The sequence below is a fragment of the Emericellopsis cladophorae genome (genome assembly GCF_022114955.1).
Source record: "Emericellopsis cladophorae strain MUM 19.33 chromosome Unknown NODE_75_length_81345_cov_113_615741, whole genome shotgun sequence".
In the NCBI taxonomy this organism is placed as follows: domain Eukaryota; kingdom Fungi; phylum Ascomycota; class Sordariomycetes; order Hypocreales; family Bionectriaceae; genus Emericellopsis; species Emericellopsis cladophorae.
This window is the reverse complement of record NW_026251000.1, coordinates 38,637-60,314: the sequence shown is the minus strand read 5'-3', so window position 1 is coordinate 60,314 and position 21,678 is coordinate 38,637. Positions and strand designations below refer to the sequence as shown.

General features: G+C 59.0%; 9 protein-coding genes across 9 annotated transcripts; 3 read left to right on the top strand and 6 right to left on the bottom strand.

The window, feature by feature from the left end:
* Window positions 1-136: 136 nt before the first annotated feature.
* Window positions 137-964, bottom strand: J7T54_004187 (Glutathione S-transferase omega-like protein; the record flags this gene model as incomplete). Its single annotated transcript, XM_051509931.1, has 1 exon — window positions 137-964. The coding sequence occupies one exon, from the start codon at window positions 962-964 to the stop codon at window positions 137-139; it is 828 nt and encodes a 275-aa protein (XP_051359136.1).
* A 1,211-nt stretch (window positions 965-2,175) lies between these two features.
* Window positions 2,176-5,525, top strand: J7T54_004186 (uncharacterized protein; the record flags this gene model as incomplete). Its single annotated transcript, XM_051509930.1, has 3 exons — window positions 2,176-2,803; window positions 3,530-4,290; window positions 4,338-5,525. The coding sequence occupies 3 exons, from the start codon at window positions 2,176-2,178 to the stop codon at window positions 5,523-5,525; spliced, it is 2,577 nt and encodes an 858-aa protein (XP_051359135.1).
* Window positions 5,526-5,742: 217 nt separating this feature from the next.
* On the bottom strand, window positions 5,743-7,506 carry J7T54_004185 (putative mfs multidrug protein; the record flags this gene model as incomplete). Its single annotated transcript, XM_051509929.1, has 1 exon — window positions 5,743-7,506. The coding sequence occupies one exon, from the start codon at window positions 7,504-7,506 to the stop codon at window positions 5,743-5,745; it is 1,764 nt and encodes a 587-aa protein (XP_051359134.1).
* Window positions 7,507-8,190: 684 nt separating this feature from the next.
* J7T54_004184 (putative zn 2cys6 transcription factor protein) lies at window positions 8,191-10,161 on the top strand (the record flags this gene model as incomplete). Its single annotated transcript, XM_051509928.1, has 4 exons — window positions 8,191-8,918; window positions 8,976-9,200; window positions 9,248-9,543; window positions 9,590-10,161. 4 exons carry the CDS (start codon window positions 8,191-8,193, stop codon window positions 10,159-10,161), a joined length of 1,821 nt encoding a protein of 606 aa, XP_051359133.1.
* Window positions 10,162-10,305: 144 nt separating this feature from the next.
* Window positions 10,306-10,869, bottom strand: J7T54_004183 (uncharacterized protein; the record flags this gene model as incomplete). Its single annotated transcript, XM_051509927.1, has 1 exon — window positions 10,306-10,869. The coding sequence occupies one exon, from the start codon at window positions 10,867-10,869 to the stop codon at window positions 10,306-10,308; it is 564 nt and encodes a 187-aa protein (XP_051359132.1).
* A 1,313-nt stretch (window positions 10,870-12,182) lies between these two features.
* J7T54_004182 (putative transporter -like protein) lies at window positions 12,183-13,730 on the bottom strand (the record flags this gene model as incomplete). Its single annotated transcript, XM_051509926.1, has 2 exons — window positions 12,183-13,467; window positions 13,519-13,730. The coding sequence occupies 2 exons, from the start codon at window positions 13,728-13,730 to the stop codon at window positions 12,183-12,185; spliced, it is 1,497 nt and encodes a 498-aa protein (XP_051359131.1).
* Window positions 13,731-15,393: 1,663 nt separating this feature from the next.
* J7T54_004181 (uncharacterized protein) lies at window positions 15,394-15,621 on the bottom strand (the record flags this gene model as incomplete). The annotated part of the gene is made up of 1 exon (XM_051509925.1): window positions 15,394-15,621. One exon carries the CDS (start codon window positions 15,619-15,621, stop codon window positions 15,394-15,396), a length of 228 nt encoding a protein of 75 aa, XP_051359130.1.
* A 1,729-nt stretch (window positions 15,622-17,350) lies between these two features.
* On the top strand, window positions 17,351-18,995 carry J7T54_004180 (High-affinity methionine permease-like protein; the record flags this gene model as incomplete). Its single annotated transcript, XM_051509923.1, has 2 exons — window positions 17,351-17,438; window positions 17,491-18,995. The coding sequence occupies 2 exons, from the start codon at window positions 17,351-17,353 to the stop codon at window positions 18,993-18,995; spliced, it is 1,593 nt and encodes a 530-aa protein (XP_051359129.1).
* Window positions 18,996-19,154: 159 nt separating this feature from the next.
* On the bottom strand, window positions 19,155-20,704 carry J7T54_004179 (putative transporter-like protein; the record flags this gene model as incomplete). The annotated part of the gene is made up of 2 exons (XM_051509922.1): window positions 19,155-20,449; window positions 20,500-20,704. 2 exons carry the CDS (start codon window positions 20,702-20,704, stop codon window positions 19,155-19,157), a joined length of 1,500 nt encoding a protein of 499 aa, XP_051359128.1.
* Between the last annotated feature and the right edge of the window lie 974 nt (window positions 20,705-21,678).

Sequence of the window (21,678 nt, the reverse complement as noted above, 5' to 3'; positions counted from 1 at the left end):
GACAGTGCGAATTGACTTTTACTGTCAAGTCGTCCTGAGTGCGCACAGTACGGACTCGACGTATTCAATTCGCTAGACCATATCATCATTGATCTCATTCCATTTACAAGCCGACTTCAGCAAATTTCCAGTCTGGTCAAGGCAGCCTCCTCCCCTCTCTCGTCGCCTGCGCTACCTCCGAGTTGGTTGTGTCTTCTGCATACCGTTTGTAGGCAAGCATGTACCTCTCGTCCGCGCTCCACGTGGCCTTGACACTCGGTCGCTCCACGATGGCGTCAAACCACGCGTTCCACCTGTCCCAGGTCTCATCGCCCTCTCCACTCTCTGGAACCCCAGTGCCCCCCGTCTTGTAATGGTCTATGAGCCAGAGTCGCTTGGCCCAGGGCGCGAGCATAATGTCCACCATGCTGAACGTGTGCCCCAGGAACCAGGGTCCCTCCGTCGCCATCTCATTCACAAACGACCGGATGTTTTTGTGCAGCTCCGCCCTCGCGTCATCGAGTGAGTACGCCTTGTTTGGCGTGTGCTGCAGGAGCTTGTAGAACCCAGGGATGATCTTCCCCGTGATATGGTCGATCCATAGCCGTGCCCTCGCGCGTTCATATGGTCCTCCTGACAGCAGTCGCTCCCCATTCTGCTCACTATCAAACTGCTCGTCAAGATACTCGCAGACGACCGTGCTCTCGTACAGTGGCTTCTTCTCGCCGTCTCCCACGGACACGGCCAGCGTGGGCACGAGGCCGCGTGGATTGAGCGCCAGGAAGGAGGGGTCCTTGTTGTAGGGGTTGATCTCAATGTACTGATGTGAAATGGCCTTTTCGACGAGCGTGATCCATGCGCGCTGCACGTAGGGGCAGAACCAGCCGCCGTAGAGCTTGAGGGCGTGGGGTTGGGCGTGCGCCTCGGCCAAGGCGGCGGCGGCGCCTGTTGGCTCGGCGGGGAGGGAAGTGTCGACAGTGGCCATTTTGTGAGGTCTACGGGTGTTCACCAGTTGATACGTGGAATCGTACACGTAGAGGCGATGATGAGAACATGGGGTGGATGGTGAGTTGGTGCGGAGTGCACCAGCGACAATGACGTGATGTCCCCCTCATCGCTGGTGGTCACTTCAGGTCCGTTTCTACTTTGGTACTCGAGTCATCTTGGTAGGTCTCTCTGGTTTGTCTTGTGCTGGGGCATTGGGAGGACCTGATTGGGACGTGAAAATGGACTTGTCTTTGTCAAGGAAGCTTTTGTGAAGCAAGGGAGCTAGCTGCCACCGCCCGCGCGTCCAGCCACGAGCTATTTAGGTTTTGCCTCTGGTCGACTGGAGCCTCGAGCAACAAGTCGCCCGACACGAGATCGGCACAGCCCCCAACGAGATGGATGAAACAACCGGTGCCTGTTTCATGCCACGTACGCGCCGGATGGGCATCCGAGCCGCCGTGAGCCGAGAAATACGAACTGTCCAGTGTCCACCCATGTGCCCAGACTATGCGTCTTGCATTCCAGTCCCGGCTGCAGGACGCCTCTCTCGACTCGCGCGTGGACCTGGCTGGTCTCAGGACAGCGTGTCTTGACTCGGCTGACGGACGCCGGTCGACTTGTCGAGAACCAGTCTTCGCTCGGATAGGTGAAGCACTGTCTCTCTCCGCCCCCCATTACTCGCTCAGTGGAGACGATTGGACCGCGTCTAGGCCGTTTGGACCACGCAGTAGCTGGAGGCCATGCCGTCGCTGTGGGCCGCCCATGAGCACATTGGGCAGGACGAGAGGTTTGTGGCATTAGCATTTGGCGAGTGAGCGTCGAGGGACGGCGGGTGGTCTCTCCATCGGGCAAAGGGTCCCTAAGGAGGGACGCTTGTACCTTGGACTAGTCGAAGCTTGTGATGGACAAGTGCCCTATTTCCCGATGGAGGTGGGGAATAGACTCGATACTCTGAAGTCTGAAGCGAGCGAGCGCTTGGTCTAGTCTAGTCCCGGACAGAGCTCAGCATGAGGGCCACGGATACATAAGCCGTGCCCTCGCCCTGGCTGAGCAGCGTCTGGAGAGAACTCAAGCGCAAGTCGTTCCTTTCAGACCATTCTCTTTCAAATCTACATTCTATTCTATGTTATTCTACCTGGTGTAGCCTTTCTTTCAGTCGCACCCACACACTTTTATCAACCATCTTTCACTTGAACATTCCACATCACCATGAAGGCCTTCACTCTCCTCAGCATCGCCCCCTTAGCTTTGGCTCAGACGCTGTGCGAACAGTACAGCCACTCTACCGTGGACGGCTACTATGCCAACAACAACAAATGGGGCGCCGCACTCGGTACCGGCCAGCAGTGCACCTACGTGGACGAGGTATCCAGCTCCGGCATCGCGTGGCGCGCGGACTGGACATGGTCCGGCAACGACGATGCCGTCAAGAGCTACCCCTACGCGGGCCGCACACTGGCCGACAAGAAGCTCGTGAATGAGATTGGCAGCATCCCCACGCAGGCCGACTGGGGCTACAGCGGCGACTCGATCCGGGCCAACGTGGCCTACGACATGTTCACGGCATCGGACCCCGCGCACGAGACGAGCGGCGGCGACTACGAGATCATGGTCTGGCTGGCCAACTATGGTGACCTCTGGCCGGTGGGCAGCAGCGTCGGGACCGTCGAGGTCGAGGGCCAGACGTGGACGCTCTGGGACGGCTTCAACGGCGCGATGCACGTGTACACCTTTGTGTCCGACGCGGCGCGCCACTCGGTCGACCTGGACGCCAAGGGCTTCTTTGACTATCTGCGCGACAACAAGGGCTTTCCTACGGAGAGCCAGCATCTGACTGGTGAGTTTGCCTTGCGTTCCTGTGTCAATGGCGTGGACTAACGAGACAGTTCTCCAACTGGGCACGGAGCCGATGACTGGCGGGCCAGCCACGTTCCAAATGAACCACTTTTACGCAGACGTCAACTAGCGAGGATCTGGAACAGATATACATAGACAAACAACTATCACAAACAAGGTGGAAATCGCAGACGCGTCCATTGTTTATCTGTAAACAGTGAATGCGCCCTTGGTCAGCACATTGACAGGGCCCTGATCCACTATTGAGACGCTATGCCCGGGAGCGCGGAACTGGCCAGGGGCCTCATCGGGCTTGGCAGGCACATACAGGACCCTGCAGCCTGCAAACCCGCCTGGGGGGAGCCTGCAGGCAATTTGACCAAATTCCCATGGCAATCTCATCTCATGAGGAGGCTGACTTTCACGTGAACCCAACATCCAACCATTTCTCACAAAAGTGAAAACACAGGCCAGACACTGATAAGCACAAGCTTCACTGGCAAGCACACGCTTCACTCACGCACTGCGTGCCCTCTACTCACCATGGCCTCGTATCACTTGCAGCCCTCGCTGAGATATGATTCCACCGATTCTGAGAGTGGAATCACAACCTCACCGAGACGCAAGGCCACCACAGTCCGAACTAGTCGTGGTGTTCGCTCTCCAGACAAAACAGGCGAGTTTCACACCCACTTACACTCCTGATAGCACTGACCATCTGCCTCAGAATCCTCACAAGCCCTCAGCAGCTCAAGACGCGACGACGCCACTACAGCTGGCGGGGAGAACGAGAGGACCCCAACGCGCGCTCCCAAGCTTATCACGCCAGCACACATACAATCCCCTCTCAAGGCCAGTGGTGCTCCCAAGGAGGCCAGCAACCCGCGCATCTTCACATTTAACGCCGCGCCTGCCAAGACCAACGCAGAAGCACCATCGTTGATCTTTGACATGGGCAAGCTCAACCTTGGCGGCGAGAAGAAAAAGCCCGTAGCGGTGAAAAAAGAAGAGGAGTTTGCCAAACACATGCGGTTCCTCGACGCAGAGACGGAGAACACCACACCGAGTGACGTCCTCACGGCCCCCATCTTCACCCAGGCCGTCCAGCGCCACGTCCTCGCTGAGCACGACAGGACGGGCAGGTCCGACAAAAGCAAGCCCTTTGCGCAGTATGGACTTCTGGCAGGTGATGCAAGCGGGGAAGCGTCTGATCCGCGTCTCTTCTTCAACGTGGCGGCGCCCTCGAGCACATTTATCTGCGGCTCCCAGGGCTCGGGCAAGTCGCATTCGCTCAGCTGCCTGCTTGAGAACTGCCTGCTGCAGAATGAGGTGAACATGCTACCAAAACCGCTGACCGGTATCGTGTTCCACTACGACACGTTTGTGTCTGACTCGGGCGGCTCGCCCTGCGAGGCAGCTTTCCTTAGCTCTAATCCTGGTGTCGATGTTAGGGTGCTGTGTGCCCCGACCAATGTGGCGCACATCAAGGTACGCATACTTTTTCCTTTTCAAAAGATCTGTGCTAACGACGGCAGAGAATTTACGCCAAGCTGCCCAACGTCACCATTGAAGTCCTCCGCATTAACCAGGAGCACCTCAACACGAAGCGCATGCTGGACCTCATGGCCGTCTCATCCGTCCAGGGCACGCTACCGCTCTACCTACACGTGGTGATCCGCATCCTGCGCGACCTCCGTGTGGCGCAGCAGCAAAAGGGTAGCGGTTTCAACTATGCCAAGTTCAAGAGGGACCTCGACGAGCAGTCCCTCACGGACGCGCAGCTGGCGCCGCTCAAGCAGCGCCTCAACACGCTCGAAAGTTTCATGGTGTCCGACCAGGCCAGGGCGTACGAGATGGCTCTGGGCCGACACGTGTCCCGCAACCGCAACAATATGGTCGTCGACCCGCAGCACGGCAACTCGTGGTCGCCCAAGGCCGGGCAACTGACCATTGTCGACTTGAGCTGCCCCTGCGTCACGGCCGAGATGGCCTGCTCGCTCTTTGGCATCTGTCTCAGCCTCTTCCTCGAGCAAGACACGCAGGTTGGCCGCGTCGTCGCGCTGGATGAGGCGCATAAATACATGACCAACTCGGCCGAGTGCCAGGCTCTGACGGAGAATCTCCTGAGCACGATCCGTCTGCAGCGCCACATTGCCACGCGTGTCATCATCTCCACGCAGGAGCCGACCATCTCACCACGTCTGCTGGACCTGTGCAGCGTCACGATTGTGCATCGCTTCACGAGCCCAGACTGGATGCGGGCCCTGCAGAAGCATCTCGCCGGTGCCTCGAGCTGGCTGGACCCGAACGTGAATGGCGACCAGGAGGGGATGAAGAAGGGTAGCAAGACGGAGACGGGGATCCGTCCGCTGGGGCTGAAGAAGGACGACGTCGCGGGAGATCTCTTCTCGCGGGTTGTCCGCTTACGCACGGGCGAGGCACTGCTCTTCGCGCCGAGCGCTGTCATTGACATACAGACGGCGGGCGACGGGACGGTCGCGGCACACTCGGGGGAGGATTCGACGTACGACTCGGGCTTCAACGGCAAGGAGGGCGGGGGCACGTCGACGACGCCCGTCTTCGCCTTTGGACGGTCTTACGGCGCGCCAAAGGGGGAGACGCCCACGGAGAAGAGGGTGCTGCACCTGGGCAATGGGGTGCTCAAGATCCGTATCCGGAAGAGGGTTACGACGGACGGCGGACGCAGCATCATGGCTGGGTAATCTTTGAGGTGGAGTTTGTGTCTTCAGTGGCAGAGCAGGCATGATTTCTTTGTATTGATTGTACGTATTAGAGGTTCTGTCTCACGGCAGGCATTGCATGTTGGATCATAGATGTTGGAGTACAATGTATTAAGTTATATATGTCCACCTGTGCGAATGAGAGGGGAATATCTTTCATGCCAGCCCTGGGGGAAGAAAAGATGCATGTCCAGGTATCTTACACTTCTTCAGCCGTCTGCTGCGGCTCGTTCTTTCTGGTCTCCTCCTTGGTCTCTTTCTTCGGCCGCAGATCATACCAGCCCATCCCAAACGCCACTACAAAGGCAGCGCTCGCCGTCGCGATGAGCAACAGAAAGACATCGCTAAAGGCATCCGCGTACGCATCCAATATGGCGTCCCTCGTCGGGCCAGGCGGTGCCAGCGCACGCACAGCGTCCGCACTACCCCCAGCTGCGATGGCGGCCTCGGGGCTGACGCCATTGATGTGGCCAATCTGCGTGGCCAGCGTCTCCTGGAAGATGGCGTTGGCGACAGTGGTGAAGATGGAGCCCATGAAATTCTGTCCAAACACGATGAAGGAGGTGCCCATGGCGATCTGGGCGGCGGACACGGCCATGCGCACAGCAATGACGGGTATCTGAAAGCCAGTGCCTCGCAGGCCCATGACGAGGAGGTAGCCGACCAGGGGCCCGGCGGCGGTGGTGCGGGACCAGGTCGAGACGAGACCCGAGGCGATCATGGTGCCTCCTGCGGCGACGAGGGCCCAGGGGATGTAGTAGCCGGACTTGTTGACGAGGGCGCCACTCAGAACGATGAGGACGACCTGCGCGCCAACAGTGGCCATCATGTAGACGCCGCTCATGGTCGGGGACAGGCCCTTGACGCTCTGCAGGTAGATGGGGATAAAGTTGGTGCCGACAATGACCGAGGACATGAGAAAGCCCATGTAGAGACCGGCACACCAGACAACGCGGCTGGTGAGGATGGAGAGCGGGATCATGGCGTCCTCGCCGAGGCGCCACTCCCAAAAGGCGAACACGGCATAGCCCACGCCAGCGCCGACAAAGAGGCCGATGACGGTGGGTGCGCGCCAGCCGTACGACTCGGCGCCGAACTGCAGGGCCAGGAGCAGCATGACGGTGGCGCTGGCCAGGAGGGCGAAGCCGGGGAGGTCGAAGACGGGGATGAGTCGGCGGACGAGGGCGAGACTAAAGGGATCCTTGGGCCTCTGCTCGGGAACGTTGACAAAGGCCATGAGGGCACCCGCGACGACGCCCAGAGGCAGGTTTATGTAGAAGCACCAGCGCCAGCTGGCGTGCTGGGTGAGGGCGCCACCGAGGAGAGGCCCCGCGACGATGCCGACCTGCCCAACGCCCATGACGAGACCCGTGTAGAGGGGCATGCGCTCGGGTTTGGCAGCGGCCATGATGATGGTGAGGCCGCCATTAACAAGACCGCTGCCGCCTATACCGGCGACGGCCCGTCCAGCGATGAGCATGGCACTCGAGGTGGCGGCGCCGCAGAGGGCGCTGCCGACTTCAAAGACGAGGAAGAAGAGGAGAAAGGTCCACTTGAGGTTGAAATAGGTGAACATCTTGCCGGAGAGGGGCTGGACGGCGGCGTTGCCGAGGGTGTAGGCGCTAATGTACCAGCCGACGTCGCCGAGGCGGTGGAAGTCGCTGGTGATCTGGGGGAGGGCGGTGCCTATGATGGCGAGGTCGAGGAGGGTGAGGACGACGACGACGGAGACGCCGGCGATGACCGAGAAGAGGGGCCAGCCGGTGAGGAAGCGCCGCGAGTAGGAGAGGTTGGTGTCTGTCTTGTGGACGGCATGGCCTTGGTCTGTGGTTGTGTCGGTGCCCGTGTTGGGGGGTGTTGTGTCGGCGCGCTCGGCGGTTGGCGTGGCCGAAGCCGTCTTTTCGAGCATCTCCTGAGGCGCCATTATGGGAGAGGCGGTGGTTGTGCCGGGTGATGAGTCCATTGTGTGTGAGCCGCAGGAGAGGAGGTGGTCCAGCAATGGCTGATATAGAGTCAGCATGTCAGATCTTGTACTGATCGACACCCGTGCGGTTTTACGGCGGACTTAAGCAGCGACAGTCCGCCAGAAAGGCGGGATTCATCAATCGGGTGCATTGATATGATTGCAGCAAGGATGGCGCCACGTCGTGGAGCGTGCCGGTAAGCGCGCGTGCCCAGACCCGGGATTTAGTTTAGTTTCCGCAGGGCTGTCGATGAAGGCGTGAATGGAGAAGCGACCTTAGTTTGTTCACTTGATGGCGTCTGACAATCGGGGTTTCGTTTGCAGTAAATGTCGATGAGCCGCCTCTTGCTCTTGTGATGCTGGTTCACTGCTTCACACAGAGCGACAAGAGCGCATCTTCATCGTCTCCCTCGACCAGACCATCATCAGCCACGCTGTCGCAGGCTTCATCATACGACAGGGGTGACTCACCCGAGACTAACAGCTCCAACTCCGCCGTCAGGAGGACCAGGGTGTCGGGGTAATACGATACGGCTGTCGCTCCAGTCGCCCAGCGGCGGGATTCTGTCCCTGTTGCGCGTCAAATCCGCCGTCGCCCATCTGCTGATCTGATAGACCTCAATTGTTCACTGCTCATCCATCAGCACTGCGTCACTCAGCAAAGCAAATCCATCCCTGGCCAAAATGAACTCCGCCGCTGCAAAACAACGTGAAGCCGACGCCGTCAAGGAATCAGCGCCCTACGGCAAGGCGTGCGCCGGCTGCGTCAGGGCCAAGTGCAAGTGTGTCCTCCAGCCTCAGCCTCGGCCCAGCAACAGTCGCACGTGTGAACGCTGCGTACGACTGCAGAAGGACTGTGTGGCGGCCCCCGTGGTGCGCAAGAGGGTGAACCGTACGGCCAAGGGGCGGACGGCCAAGCTAGAGGAGAAGCTTGACTCACTCGTGAGCTTGCTCTCCCAGCAGGGCCAGCAGCAGCAGACGCCGCACCCTCACAGCCAACCTACGTCGGATTACGCGTCGCGGTACGGGTCTGAGAAGTCGGACAGTGTCTCTCACGAAGCGCGAGATGCTGCGAGCCCTGAGAAACAACAACAGAATGCTGACCCTCCCATGCGCGGTGCCCCAAGCAGGGACATGAACACGGATGAAGACGACGCACGATGCCTACGCTTGTTCCGCGAGAACTACCTACCGTCATTCCCATACTTCCATGTAGCAGAGAGAACAACACCAGCTGACCTGCAGCGGGAGTACCCCTTTCTCTGGCGGGTCATGCAGGCTACATGCGCCAGCTCGACGGGGGAGCAGATGCGGTTGGAGCGCGAGCTTCGGCAAGAAACGGCGCGGGCCCTCCTCATCGACCTCGAACGTGACATGGACCACCTGCTGGGCCTCATAGGCTACGTGAGCTGGTACAGAATCTCCTGTCGCTACCAAGCAGAGACGTGTGCTGACTGACCTGACCGAAGGCTGCACAGCAAGTTTCGCGGCAAACCGACGCTCAACGTCTTTGGCAACCTGGCCCGCAGCATGATGTTCGACCTCCACCTGGACAGACATGCCACGGAGCTGCCGTGCCGCGAGCTGGAGCCCGGCAAGGCCTACGGCTGCCCCGTGAAGAAGGCGGTGCTCGAGGTGGTCTGGACCAATGTGGAGAGGCGTGCCGTGCTGGGCTGCTACATTATGTGCGCGTGGTCAGTAGCATTCATGTCCTATCAAAGACCCCCCCGCTGACCAGCAGCCTCTCGTGGTTCATCAAGACGGCGGCCGTGGGCTGGACACCGCACATGGACATGTGTCTCCAGGCCCTGGCGGCACAGGCTGAGAGCGACCAAGACCACGTCCTCGTCGCCATCGCTCGCATCACCACCATCCTCGAGGAGGTCAACGCGCTGTCCATGTGGCGGCCTGCTGAGACGAGACCCGCGTGCCAGGCCTCGCTGGCGTCGGGCGCGTCGCCTGGCGTGCATGTCAAGACCCTCCGGGGCAGCCTCGAGACAATGAAGAGCGCGACACCGCCCGAGGTGCTCGAGAACAGTACGTCCGTGTCCTCACCCGCGCCAAGATTCTCACACATGTATAGAGTACGTCGTCTCGCATCTTTCCGCCGTCGAGGCCATGATCTACGAACTCGCCCTGCACCACACGCCGCTCACCAACAACTGGGTCGCCATGACGCGCACGACCGCCCTGACGAGCTGCCTCGCCGCCGCCGCGCGCTGCATGGACAACTTCCTCGCCTTTACGCCCGCGCAGGTCTCCGGCCACGCGAGCCCGATTCACCTCCACTTTAGCGCCATGACGCATATTATCTACCGGCTCTGCCTGCAGGACGACCCGTGCTGGGACCGCGCCCAGATTCTGCAGACGGTGGACCTGCTCGGCACGCTCGAGCGCGCGGCGGTGCTGTACGGGGCGGTGCCGGCGGCCGTGGGGCTCGTCACGGATGAGGACGACGTGTACACGCGCGGGAGCGAGATGATCAGGGGCGCCGTGATCGGCTGGAGGCGTACGTTTGAGGAGGTTGGCGCGCTGACGCCTAGTGAGGTGCCCGAGGCGGCTTCAACTGCGCCGCTCACGTGGGGGCCCGAGCTCGATGCGTGGTTGATGGACTGGGCGTCTGGGGGGGTCGAGGACGCATTCCAGTTTTCGTAGTCACCATGGCGACTCGAGGTGGCGTGAGACATGCACTCTCCCCAGCGGCCCTTTTGATCATGTCGTTGTATTCATTACGCAGAAAAACTACCGCCAAAGCTGAACACCATTGAATATCCACCAAGAAGAGAAGAAGAAGACACATCAGACCTTCCTGCGGATCCCGCTAATCTCCCGAATCGGGGCCTGCGCATCGACGAGATCGCACGTCACCGTCCGCACCGAGTAGAGCTGGCCCTGCTCCCAGTCCGGGTTCTGCCACGTCTCGTCCCGGCAGTCGAGGTCGAGCGTGACGCCACCCACGGCCGAAAAGCGCGCCTGCTCGTCGGGACACGTCCAGGTCTGGCTGATCTGGAGATCACCCGTGGTGCGTGAGTAGGTGAACGTCGCGGGCCCGCCGAGGGAGGAGGGCACGTCGCAGTGGAAGACCTGGTTGCCGTAGAAGAACTCGGACAGCTGCGAGGAGGAGGCGGTGCAGGTGGCGGTTGCATCGAGGGCTGGGTTGGCGAGGGTGAAGTTGACGTAGCCGTGGGAGTTTTGGTGGGCTGGGTTGGTGAAGATGTACGAGGCGTGGTAGTCGAAGTTTTCGATGTTCCAGTGCTGCAGCTGCTGCGAGCGCTCGAGGCACGTTGCGTTGGTTGCTTGGGGCTGCAGGGGCGCGGCGACGGCGGCCGTGCCGGCGAGGAGGAGGGTGAGGATGGTGTGCATGTTGGTGATTGTGTTGGTGTTGGTGTTGGTGTTGGTGTAGGTGAAGAGGAAGACGACGAGGGAATCGATGTAGATGTATGGAACTAAGGTTGCTGCTGGCGCGGTGGCGTGTGGGAGGATCGACTACCTGAGGGGAGGATTGCGTTGTCCAGGGACTCTGAGATTAAATGTCTTTGAGCATGAGATTACAACTGGGGCCTCGTCATGCTTCGTGCTGTGCCCTGCAATACCACACGCGCCTCACAAATCGAAACAAGAATCATCCTTGACTCGACCTCGGTTATCTTCACGCTCTTCTTGGGTCTTCCTCACCTGTCGGCGTGGCATGACATGGCATGACGTAGCACGAGTCTCGTATGTTGGGGATGATGGTCCGATGGTGGTGGGCAGTCTGCCAAGCGTCGCCTGGCTCAGCCTTACCATGCTTGAAGCCAAGCATGAACCTAGGATACGGGATCGGCGGTCCAAGGCTCGTGTTGCGATTGTGACGCTGGCCATGCGTGGATCGGCAGTCGCCGGCAGATACGAGCGGGCAGTCAACAGTCCTGTCCGACTCTGTCGGGAGGAGAGGACGATTGCAGGTATGGCAGTGATTACGGCGCAGTCCCACGTCTGAGGCCACGCAGGCAACAAATTCGGGCCGTCAAGGGAGGTATTGCTTCAGTCCAGGGAGCTGATCATAGCTACATCTGCGGAGGAAGAACAGCAACGCGGGGCCGGCAGTGATTTATGCTCCGGCATTGATCGACGCTGCGCCAAGCCTTGGCGAGAGCTGTTAGTGACGGCATCGGAAGCGGGGGGCGATGCTAACAACAACTGCCCTGGTGATGCGAGTCCTCTTGTCTCGAGCTTCAGGTACCCTACCCTGTGGACTGACCTAGACTAGTCAAGCCAACTCATCTCTTCTGCGCCATAGGGATCAAGAGAAGCAGCAATCAGGATGCGGATTTTTTGGGGGAGGGGGGGGGCCATTTTGGGCTTTTTTCGCTCACAATTGATTTTGAGGCCTTGTTGCGTATTTAAAGCACGTGGACCAAGTTCTACGTACAGGAGCAGCCTGATGTTGTCATGGACCCTGTTACGATCTACAACATTGTCAAAACACATAAGCATGCACGTCGGGCCGAAGAAGAAGCATGGGAATCTTGGGACAAGGGCCCGCTCGAGGAACTGGGTGATGCGTGGGTGGACGAGGCAGACGGGTCGATGAGCGAGAAGGGCAGATCCGAAGCGGCCACGGGAAGCAACGTTCCCAATCAGCGAAACTCCAACATTCAATGACTACATGTGGCTACCCACGCAAAACCCACCCATCAGCTGCTCCTGGTGTACCTGGACAGCTGCCTCCACCGCTCGCCGTACCGGAACACCAACACGGGAATCGGCGCCAGCCCCAGACTGACGGCCCCCAGGATCGTGAACCCCCAGCCGAACCCATAGTTCCGGACCAGCGGCGTCGTCGCCAGCGGGAGGAACGTGCCCATCAGGCACCGCGCGACAATGAGCCCCGTCATCGCGCTCGCCGCGTACAGACCGAACGCATCCACCACGTACGCCGACACGGGCACAAAAGCCAGCATGAGCGCGAACCCGACCAGCCCCATGAGCACGAGCAGAACCCACAGCGGCACCCGCAGCTCCGCCGCCCACCCGTACGCGGCCACCATGACGGGCAGCGCGAACCCGCCCACAATGACCATTGGCAGACGAAACTCGGGCTGCCCCACGCCGTTGTTTGCCGCCTTCATCCGCACGTAGATCCTGTCTAGGGTCACGTTGCACACCATGACGCTCGCGGCCGACCCGATGCTGAAGCACACCATGGAACCCCCCGTCACGGCGGGCGAGAGATGGTACCGGTCCTCGAAAATGTCGGGCAGCGTGACGGCGAAGCTGTAAAAGTGCGAGAAGACGACGGACCCAAAGAGGGATAGGGCCATGAGCACGCCCGACGAGCCGAAGACGATAAAAGGCCGGACGATGGACTCGACGAGCGCCCCGCGCTTCCCCTTCTTCTCCCGATTGGGTGCACCTTCAGCGTCCATGGCCTGTCTGTGGCGCGCCCGGCGTCGCAGGATGGCCACCTTGTACGTCTCGCGGAAGCAGGTCAGGAATAGGACCTGGCAGACGCCGACGAATATGGCAGCCATGTAGAGCACCCAGCGCCAGCCAAGTGTCTCGGCAATGGCACCACCAATGGCAGGCCCCGCCGCGCCGCCGAGGAGCGGCGCCAGGGCGACGAGGCTCAGCGGCGAGCCGCGGTGGTCCGGATCGAAAATGTCGCCCACGATGGCCGGGTTAAGCACGTTGGAGACGACGACGAGGCCGGAGAGGGCGCGGGCCATGATGAGCAGCGGGACGGTCGGCGCGGACGCGGCGAGGAGGGTGGTCAGCACAAACAGCGTGTTGGCGACGTTCATGACGGGCCAGCGACCGACAATCTCGGAGAGGGGCGCGATGAGCAGCGGGCCAGCCGCCTCGCCGAGCTCCCAGATGGTGACGAGCAGGACGCTGGCGTACTTGTCGGGGCGGCCGTCGGGGGCGAGGTCGCTGACGATGCGGTTGGCGATGGGCACCACCGAGATGCAGTTGAATGTGCTGGGGCAGTCAGATATTGGCCTTTGTCACCTGATGGGAGGAAAGACAAACACAGTAAACGCCAGCGCGGTGAGGAGCAGTGTGATGCTCCATTTGAAAGGGCTCGGCCACTCGCGCGGGTTGTCTGGGTCGCCGCTGGGGTCAAAGTCGAGCGGCAGGTCCTCGTGCGCGTGGACGGCGGTTTCTGTGGCGGGGAGCGAGTTGGAGAGCGTCGCCGTCAAGCCTAGAAGAGGCTCCGTCTCGTCCATGCTGGCGGGTGCCATGGTCTTTGTCTGTTTAGAAGGCGTACGGGACTGTCGAGAGCCGTTGGCTTGGAGGTTGCGTCTCACTCGTGAGGAGATCTTGATGAGTCACAGGCCCTCGCTAAGCGTCGATTCTGCACTGCACTGCACTGCACTGCACTGCGAATCTGAGTTTGATAGGCAGTTATCTATGTGAGATCAGAACAACGGTGACATGTCCCCAGCCTTTAATCCAGCCAGTGGTGTCGACTGTCGAGGCGTATGTGATCTAAAGGGCGTGGACAACATGAACGTGGGGTGAGGAAAAAGTGAGCACCCACTACACTTAATGCGGGTCTTCATGGCGGGCGGTGAGAGGGAGACCTCATTGGCCAATAACACAGAGGCCATGAGACCGGATGCTGCCTCTCGTTTGGCGTGGGAGTGAGGAAAATAGGATGCTCAGGCCCGCACTGACCTATTCAAGCGGGAACAATGGGTTTAGAACGCATTGTGCATGGTGATCACGGGTCAGAATGCAGTTGGTTTGCAACGAAAGACTGCCGCATGGGCCCCTTGGTGAACATTGCATTGGGCTACCCTGCAGCTCACAACCCTTCACTTAATTCGTCTATCATGTACCTTCTCGCTGTTAGCTCAACGACTGATGCCGTCGCAAGTCTATAGTATGTTTTCTTGCTCTTGTATTGTAGTTCTAGTACACTCAACTCGGTGGCGTATTAGATGCGTTCGCCCTGCTTATTCACAATGCGGGATAGGGGGAATCTCAAAATTTAGAACGCCTAGACCGCGCGGAGTAAAAACATTGATTACCAGCGCTGTGACACTAATTTGATGAAACGTACATTTGACGCATTGCCTTACTCTATGAACTAAAAAAATCCGACATTGCTTTCCCAGTCAACAGCTTCGCCCATACCCCTAAAGTGTCTCACCCAAGCCCCCTTTCCAAACAACGTAGTCTAGGAGCCAAAGGCGTCGTTTCCTGAAAAACGCAAAGGAAGGCGAATACATCAGTACGCAACGGAGAGTCCAAAAGCTTGCATGATCAATGTTTGTGGGACTGCGCAGAACGGTCTTGTCGAGTGCGCTGTATCCGGATTTTTGGCAGTGTAGTTTTTGGGACATCGCTTTTCGGGTTTCTCCCAGAATTCTGATCACCCGCCTTCTCTAGCGTTAGCCTTTGCAGAAAGCTCAACGCAGGGTTGTAGCCCTTGGCTCGATTTACCGAGTCAGCGCTCTCCTCCGACGGTGTGCTCTCGTCATCCGACGTTTCGGGACTCCAGTCCCGAGGCGGGCGACCAGCTTGCTGTCCTGGCTTCTTGCTTGTAGCCCGGTTGATAGCGGCTGCAAGGGCGCCAAGAGCCTTATCTTGACAAAGTTTGATCGCGGTAGACCTGCTGGCACGGTCCTGTTGCGGTGAAGGACGTTGAGCTTGAACTAAATCGACCATGGCAGCAGGGTACACCGCTGGCGTCGCACTGCTTCCCTTCATTGGCACGTCGTTACCCTCAAGAGCGATACGAGTAGCTGAGTTGGCGTAATCAATGTTCCTGACGGTAATGACGAGCCCGTTCCTGTCCGATCCCCCCGAGTTCCCAGCCAGATCTCGAACCACGATTTCTAACACTGCATCTTTGGTTTTCGCATAGTCTTCCATCTCTGTGGCCTCGCGGGCTTGGCACTAGGCAGCGGTGAGGTTGAAGGCGACCACGGCGAATACGTCGTCTTCGTTTCTGGGGCAATTGTCGACAATGTGCTGGGACATGGCAGCGGCGCGTGAGCCACCCTGTACGGTCGCCATGGACCACTTGTCTCCGAGGGGTATGATAGAGGTCACTCCCAAAGGCTTTGGTACAGACTTTGAGGATGTGGAGTCGTCGCCATGATGTTGGCGTTGGTGATCGGACATGATGAATGCTGTGAGCGCGGTCGTTGCCTGGGTGCGATTGTGGCCAGGAGGGGAACAGTAAACAGAGTCACAAAAAAGTCAAGAGGGAAAGGCTCTCTTTCGAGGTGAAGAAAGCACGGCGTTGAGAATTTCTCCTATAACCACCTCAAGTCGGAGGCGGAGGGCGAGGAGGACTTGAAGTTCATCTGACATGGTGACGTCCTTTGAGCAGCGCTGAATGAGCTTGAACTAGGCCATCTGACTTGGTTCTGAGACTTTCGGACGAATTGCAAAGAGAAACACGGTGCTTGATGGGCAACGAGCCAAAAAGTTGTAGATCCTGTAACGAAAACATGTTCAATGTTGAAGGCCGCACTGTTCAGGAGCATGAAGCCGCAGTCATGCTGTTGAAAAAAAAGGGGAATCCCAACAGCTAGTTTATGAAGACAAGCGCCTCCAGGGGCTGGAAGAACCGAAAATTGAAATTTCCGCACAGGCTGAGATGCTTCCGTCTTAAATCGCACGTCAAAGGGCCCGTCACATGGCGAAGGAGCACATGCTTGCAGTAGCGCCCGCGTGGTCATAGGATACAAGCAGCACGCAATGTGGTGCGACTTGACGGTGAAGAGGCACTCGTCATCCAGCCCCTGATGTCGTGGGAGCTAATTAATGCGGATAGCCTAGGGGCTTTTAAGCTGCAGCGCGCATTGTAAGCACATCAAACTTGGCTAGTCAGATCGCAGTGTTTCCATCCAGGAGAGGTGCCGAGCAAACATGGCAAGCCATTCTCGTTGTGCTGGTTTGATCGTCCGAAATTCATCCGTTGCATTCATTGACGATTCTTTGCGTATCGCTGCTTGCCAGCTGCTGGGAGGGCATGCTAGTCATATGGATACCGGCTACAATGACCAGCCTTGACCTCATTCACTTCACCATGTCAGCAAGAAGGGGATATGTCTCAGGCCGCCACCAACCGATGACGGCCATACTCATCATACAAAACCACAGCCAAACGTCCCACTGCAAGCGACTGAGCGGCGAGCATGCCATCGTCCACGAAATGATGCCATCGCCAGACTTCCCCCAGCGCAGCCAGACACAAGCTTCGTGCACGTTTCCATGACACACCGAAACCCGCACACCCTGGCGCGTGCCAGCCGGCCCTATCCGGAGCAGGGGGCGTCCTCCAGCAAAAGGGGAACCCCAGGGGCAAATACAAGAGTCAAGCGTCGTGATTCAGTAAAGGTAAGGAGGCTCGGTGAAGAATTTTAGGCTGGACCCCATCTCGGACAGCCGCCTGCCGTTGATTGGCTCCACAGCCCCGATGACGCGATCGGAGCTAGTCGGGGCGGCCGGCCGAGGGGACACCGGGCAATATTTTCACTCCTCAATGTTGCAGGCACGGATGCTTACAGTAGGATCGAATTCAAGTCGCGTTTGGTGTTTGGTGTTTTCAAAGATCCGAGCTGATCTGAGAGCAGTAATTGCCACCAAGACGAGGACAATCGCTGCCCCCAGCTTTCCACGTCTTGGCCCGGGTCGGAGTCAGGGACCCACTCCCGGCGGCGGGCCACGATGGTGTGTTCCATTATGCTTCTAGCCTAGCCTAGCCTACGGGTCTTGGAGAATTTCGATGGAGAATTTCGATGGGGAGGGAACGACAGACTATTCTGATATATAGTATCACTCAACGCCTGGCTTGTCTAGTCCTTTCCCCCCAACATCCCTCATCTTCACATCACCGCCCATCATGAGTCTCCCCTCACGCCTGTCCGGCGAGAACAAGGACGACATGGTCGTCTCTGACGGCACTGGCGCCGGCACCGACGTCGAGGATGGTGGGTGCCTCTCTTGTCCCAGAATAGAGGCAATGCTAACCTAAAAACGTAGGCCGCCTCGAGGCTGCGCGCGAGGCCAAGCGGACCATTGGCATCACCACCGCCGCCTTCCTCATCTTCAACCGCGTCATCGGCACGGGCATCTTCGCGACACCCAGTGCCATCCTCTCCCTCAGCGGCTCCGTCGGCCTCTCCCTCATCATGTGGCTCGTGGGCGGTCTCATCGCCGCCGCCGGCACCGCCGTCTACGTCGAGTTCGGCACGGGTATCCCCAAGAACGGCGGCGAGAAGAACATTCTCGAGTACGTCTTCCGCAAGCCCAAGTTCCTCACCACCTCGTTCTACGCCGGATACGTCATCCTCCTCGGCTGGGCGGCCGGTAACTCGGTCGTCTTCGGCGAGTACATCCTCCTCGCCGCCCGCGTCGAGCCCACGCAGTGGAACGGGCGTGGCCTCGGTATCGCTTGTATCACGATTGCGTTTATCATCCACGGCACCGCCCTCAAGTGGGGGATCCTCCTTCAGAACGTGCTAGGCACCATCAAACTCGCCATCATCCTGATCATCATCGTCGCCCCCCTCGCCAGGCTCGACAAAACAACGGACAACCTCTCCAACGCCTTCGAGGGCACCTCGGGCAGCCCGTACGGCGTCGTCACCTCGCTCAACAACGTCATCTGGAGCTACGTCGGCTACAGCAACGCCAACTACGCCCTCAGCGAGACCAAGAACCCCGTCCGCACCCTCAAGATCGCCGCGCCCCTCGCCATCGGCAGCGTCTCTGTCCTCTACATGCTCGTCAACATCTCCTACTTTGCCGGCGTCCCCAAGGCCGAGATCATTGCCAGCGAGCGTCTCGTCGCCGCCGCCCTCTTCCGCAACATGTTTGGCCCCGCCGCCGAGCGCGCCCTCTCCGTCTTCGTCTCCCTCTCCGCCTTTGGCAACGTCCTCTCCGTCATCTTCTCTCAGGGGCGCCTCGTCCAGGAGCTCGGCCGCGAGGGCGTCCTGCCTTTTGCCCGCTTCTGGGCCAGCAACCGGCCCTTTAACGCGCCTCTCGCTGGGCTTTTCTGGCACTGGCTCATCTGCGTCATCACTATTGTCGCACCCCCGCCCGGCGACGCCTACAACTTTGTCCTCAACCTCATCTCCTACCCGCTTGCCATCGTCAACACCTTTGTCGCCATTGGCCTCATCTGGCTCTACCTCCACCGCTCCACCAACGGATGGAACCCCCCCGTCAAAGCCACCCTGCCCGTTGTCGTCTTCTTCCTCCTCAGCAACCTCTTCCTCGTATGCGCCCCCTATGCGCCCCCAGAAGACGGACAGAGCATCTACAAGAGCATGCCCTACTGGACGCACAACGTCGTCACCTGGGGCGTCTTTGGCCTCGGCGGCGTCTACTGGGTTGTTTGGTCCAAGGTTCTGCCGCGCCTCGGCGGCTACAAGCTCGTGCGCGAGACACAGATCGACCCCATTGACGGCTGGGAGCGGCAGGTCTTTGTGCACAGGCCGCTGCATGAAACGTCTAGCACCGGCGGCGTCACGGGGGACTTTTAGAGGAAAATGTAGAAAGGAGGTGTAAAGGAGCAATTTCAGGGCAAGCGAAATGATTTAACACATGATACCACTTGATATATCAATTAATGACACAATTTAACATTGTCAAATTTTATAAAGCCAACACATTGCGTGCACAGAGCGACCAGCTCAAGGCCCCTACAGCAAGTACCGGTAGTCGGGCGACAAATCACCCATGTCCGTCTTCTCCTCCTCCGTGAGCCCGTGCTCGTTGCCCTGCTCCCTGTCCTTCTTCTTGTTCTGCGACCAACACGCAAACCCGTAGATGATGCATGCGATGATGCTCAGGATCGTAAAGGCGATCGAGATGCTGTACCCAGGAATGTACTTGGGCGCGTCCTTTTGCAGAAAGGCAAACGAGGCGATGATGCCGCCAATGTTTCCAAAGCCCACCTGCCACGCGGAGCCGACCGAGCGGCGGTGGTGGCCGCCGAGGTTCATGTTGAACCAGCACACGATGATGGGCATGGCCGTGTAGGCGCCCGAGGCGACGAGAAACAGCGCCGCGTACTGCAGCTTGGTGTTGTCGTGCACGGCGATGAGGATGGCGAAGCCGATTATGCAGATGCAGATGGCGGTGATGGCAAAGACGAAGCGGTGGCGCGTCTTGTCCGACAGCAGCGCCACGCACATGGAGAAGCCAAAGGAAACGGCCCACGGCGGCACGCTGTGCAGCTGCGTCTCGATCCGGTCGTACCCATAGCCCTGGATGATGCCAGGCGAGAAGTACGCGTACCCGTACGCCGGCACGATGAGCCCAAAGTACATGAAGCCGCCCACAATCACCTTGTAGTCCTTGAACACGCGGCCCACGTCCCGGACGGTGATGCTGCGGTCTCGCCCGGCCGGGCCCTGGTCGATGCGGAGGCGCGCCGACACGTACTCCCTCTCGCCGTTCTTGAGCCACTTGGACTCCTCGGGAAAGTTGGGCAGCAAGAAGTAGAAGAAGAAGCTGACAAAGACCGTGAAGCCGCCCTCGATGATGAAGATCCAGCGCCAGCCCTGATACCCGCGCAGCCCGTCCATCTTGCCAATAGCCGCAGCGAGAAGACCACCAAAGGCACCGGCCAGCGTCGTGCTGTTGAAAAAGAAGGAATACCGGCGCTGCGCCTCGTGGCGACGGTACCACATGCCGATTAGGTAGAAGGCGCCCGGGAACATGCCCGTCTCGAAGACGCCCAGGAAGAAGCGCGTCGCCAGCAGTCCGGAGTAGTTCTGCACAAAGCCCTGCAGGAGCGTCACGAGGCCGAAGCAGAACATGTTGATCGACAGCCACACGGATGGCTTGAATTTCTTCAGCAGAATGTTGGACGGAATCTCGAGCAGGCAGTATGGCACGAAGAAGATGACGAGCGCCGTGTTGTACTGGTGGCGCTCGAGGCCGAGCTCTTCGGACAGGCCAAAGATGTTGGCATTGGCAATGTTGACGCGGTCTGTCACGGTTATCCTCTGTCTGCTACGCATCGTTGCGGATCGGACTCACCAAGGAACGCCAAGAGATACATGATGCACAGGAACGGCACGACGTGGTAGTCGATCTTCCACAGGAGATTGCGCTCCGTCGTGTGCGGCGGACACACCAGACTGGCGTCGTTGGTCACCGCATTGTCGTGAACGGCCTTGGAGGGCGTGTCGTCCACGCTGTGGTTGCCCGCCTCCGTCTTGTTCTTTTCGCCAAAGCCAAACATGATGGTCGTCGGTCACTTGGTGTGACTGTGACTGCGGAGGATGAGAGTGTTGCTACGGTGCGTGCGAGACGGCGAAACAGCAGTCTTATTCTCTCCGTCAAATGCTGCCGAGATCGGACAGGCGGGCGTGAATGCTGGATTCAGTGTGGGAAGAATCTTGGGATCACAAAAGTGGGAGGCCGGCCCACGCAATTTAAACCCCCAGACATGACGGACGCTGGCAGGAAGGAAGGCAGATCCGCAACATACCGTACCCCACACGGTATGCGGCTCACCTGAGCTACTCAGAGGGAAGCCGCGGTCTAAACCCTCCTGCAGCAATAAGCGACGGTGCGCACGCTTTGGAATCTTGGATCATGGCGCCTTCCTGAGTCAAACACGCCTAGCATGGGTCGCCACTGCCAGCCGACGGAAACTTGCGAGGCCAACGATCCATTCGGCTTTTTTTTTTTTTTTTGAGCGTAAACAGGTAAGTACCCCGCACGGTGACCTCCAAAACCCACGGCGCTAGGATCGATGGGGCTAGCTATCCGATCGACGGTCGGCATTAGATACGGGAGACGGAAAGCCAAAGGCCGGCCAAGCATTTCGAATGAGAAGCGGAAAGCGCACAGAAAATTCTCTTGATGTTTCCAGAGGATGCCAAATGTGAGACTGTGCCTTGTTTTACTGCATGCGTCTCCAATCTACAAAACAAAGAAATGGAGCGCTTGCCAGCCCTGGCATTCCATTCCATCATGGTGACTTGGATTTGGGTCATTGCAGAGTGGATCCCTCGACAGGGTCGAGAGTCAAGACGCCGATTGCCGCACCGCTATCGGATCCGACGCAGCACAGTCACGCCCGCTGGGTAGGCCACGTTGATTCGTGAAGAGAACCGAAAACTGGAGCGGACGAGAACGGCGTCAATGTGGCCCAAGCTGTATGTGTCCAGCACTGCGAAGAGTTCTCGATCTAGCGGCCGCTTGTGAATG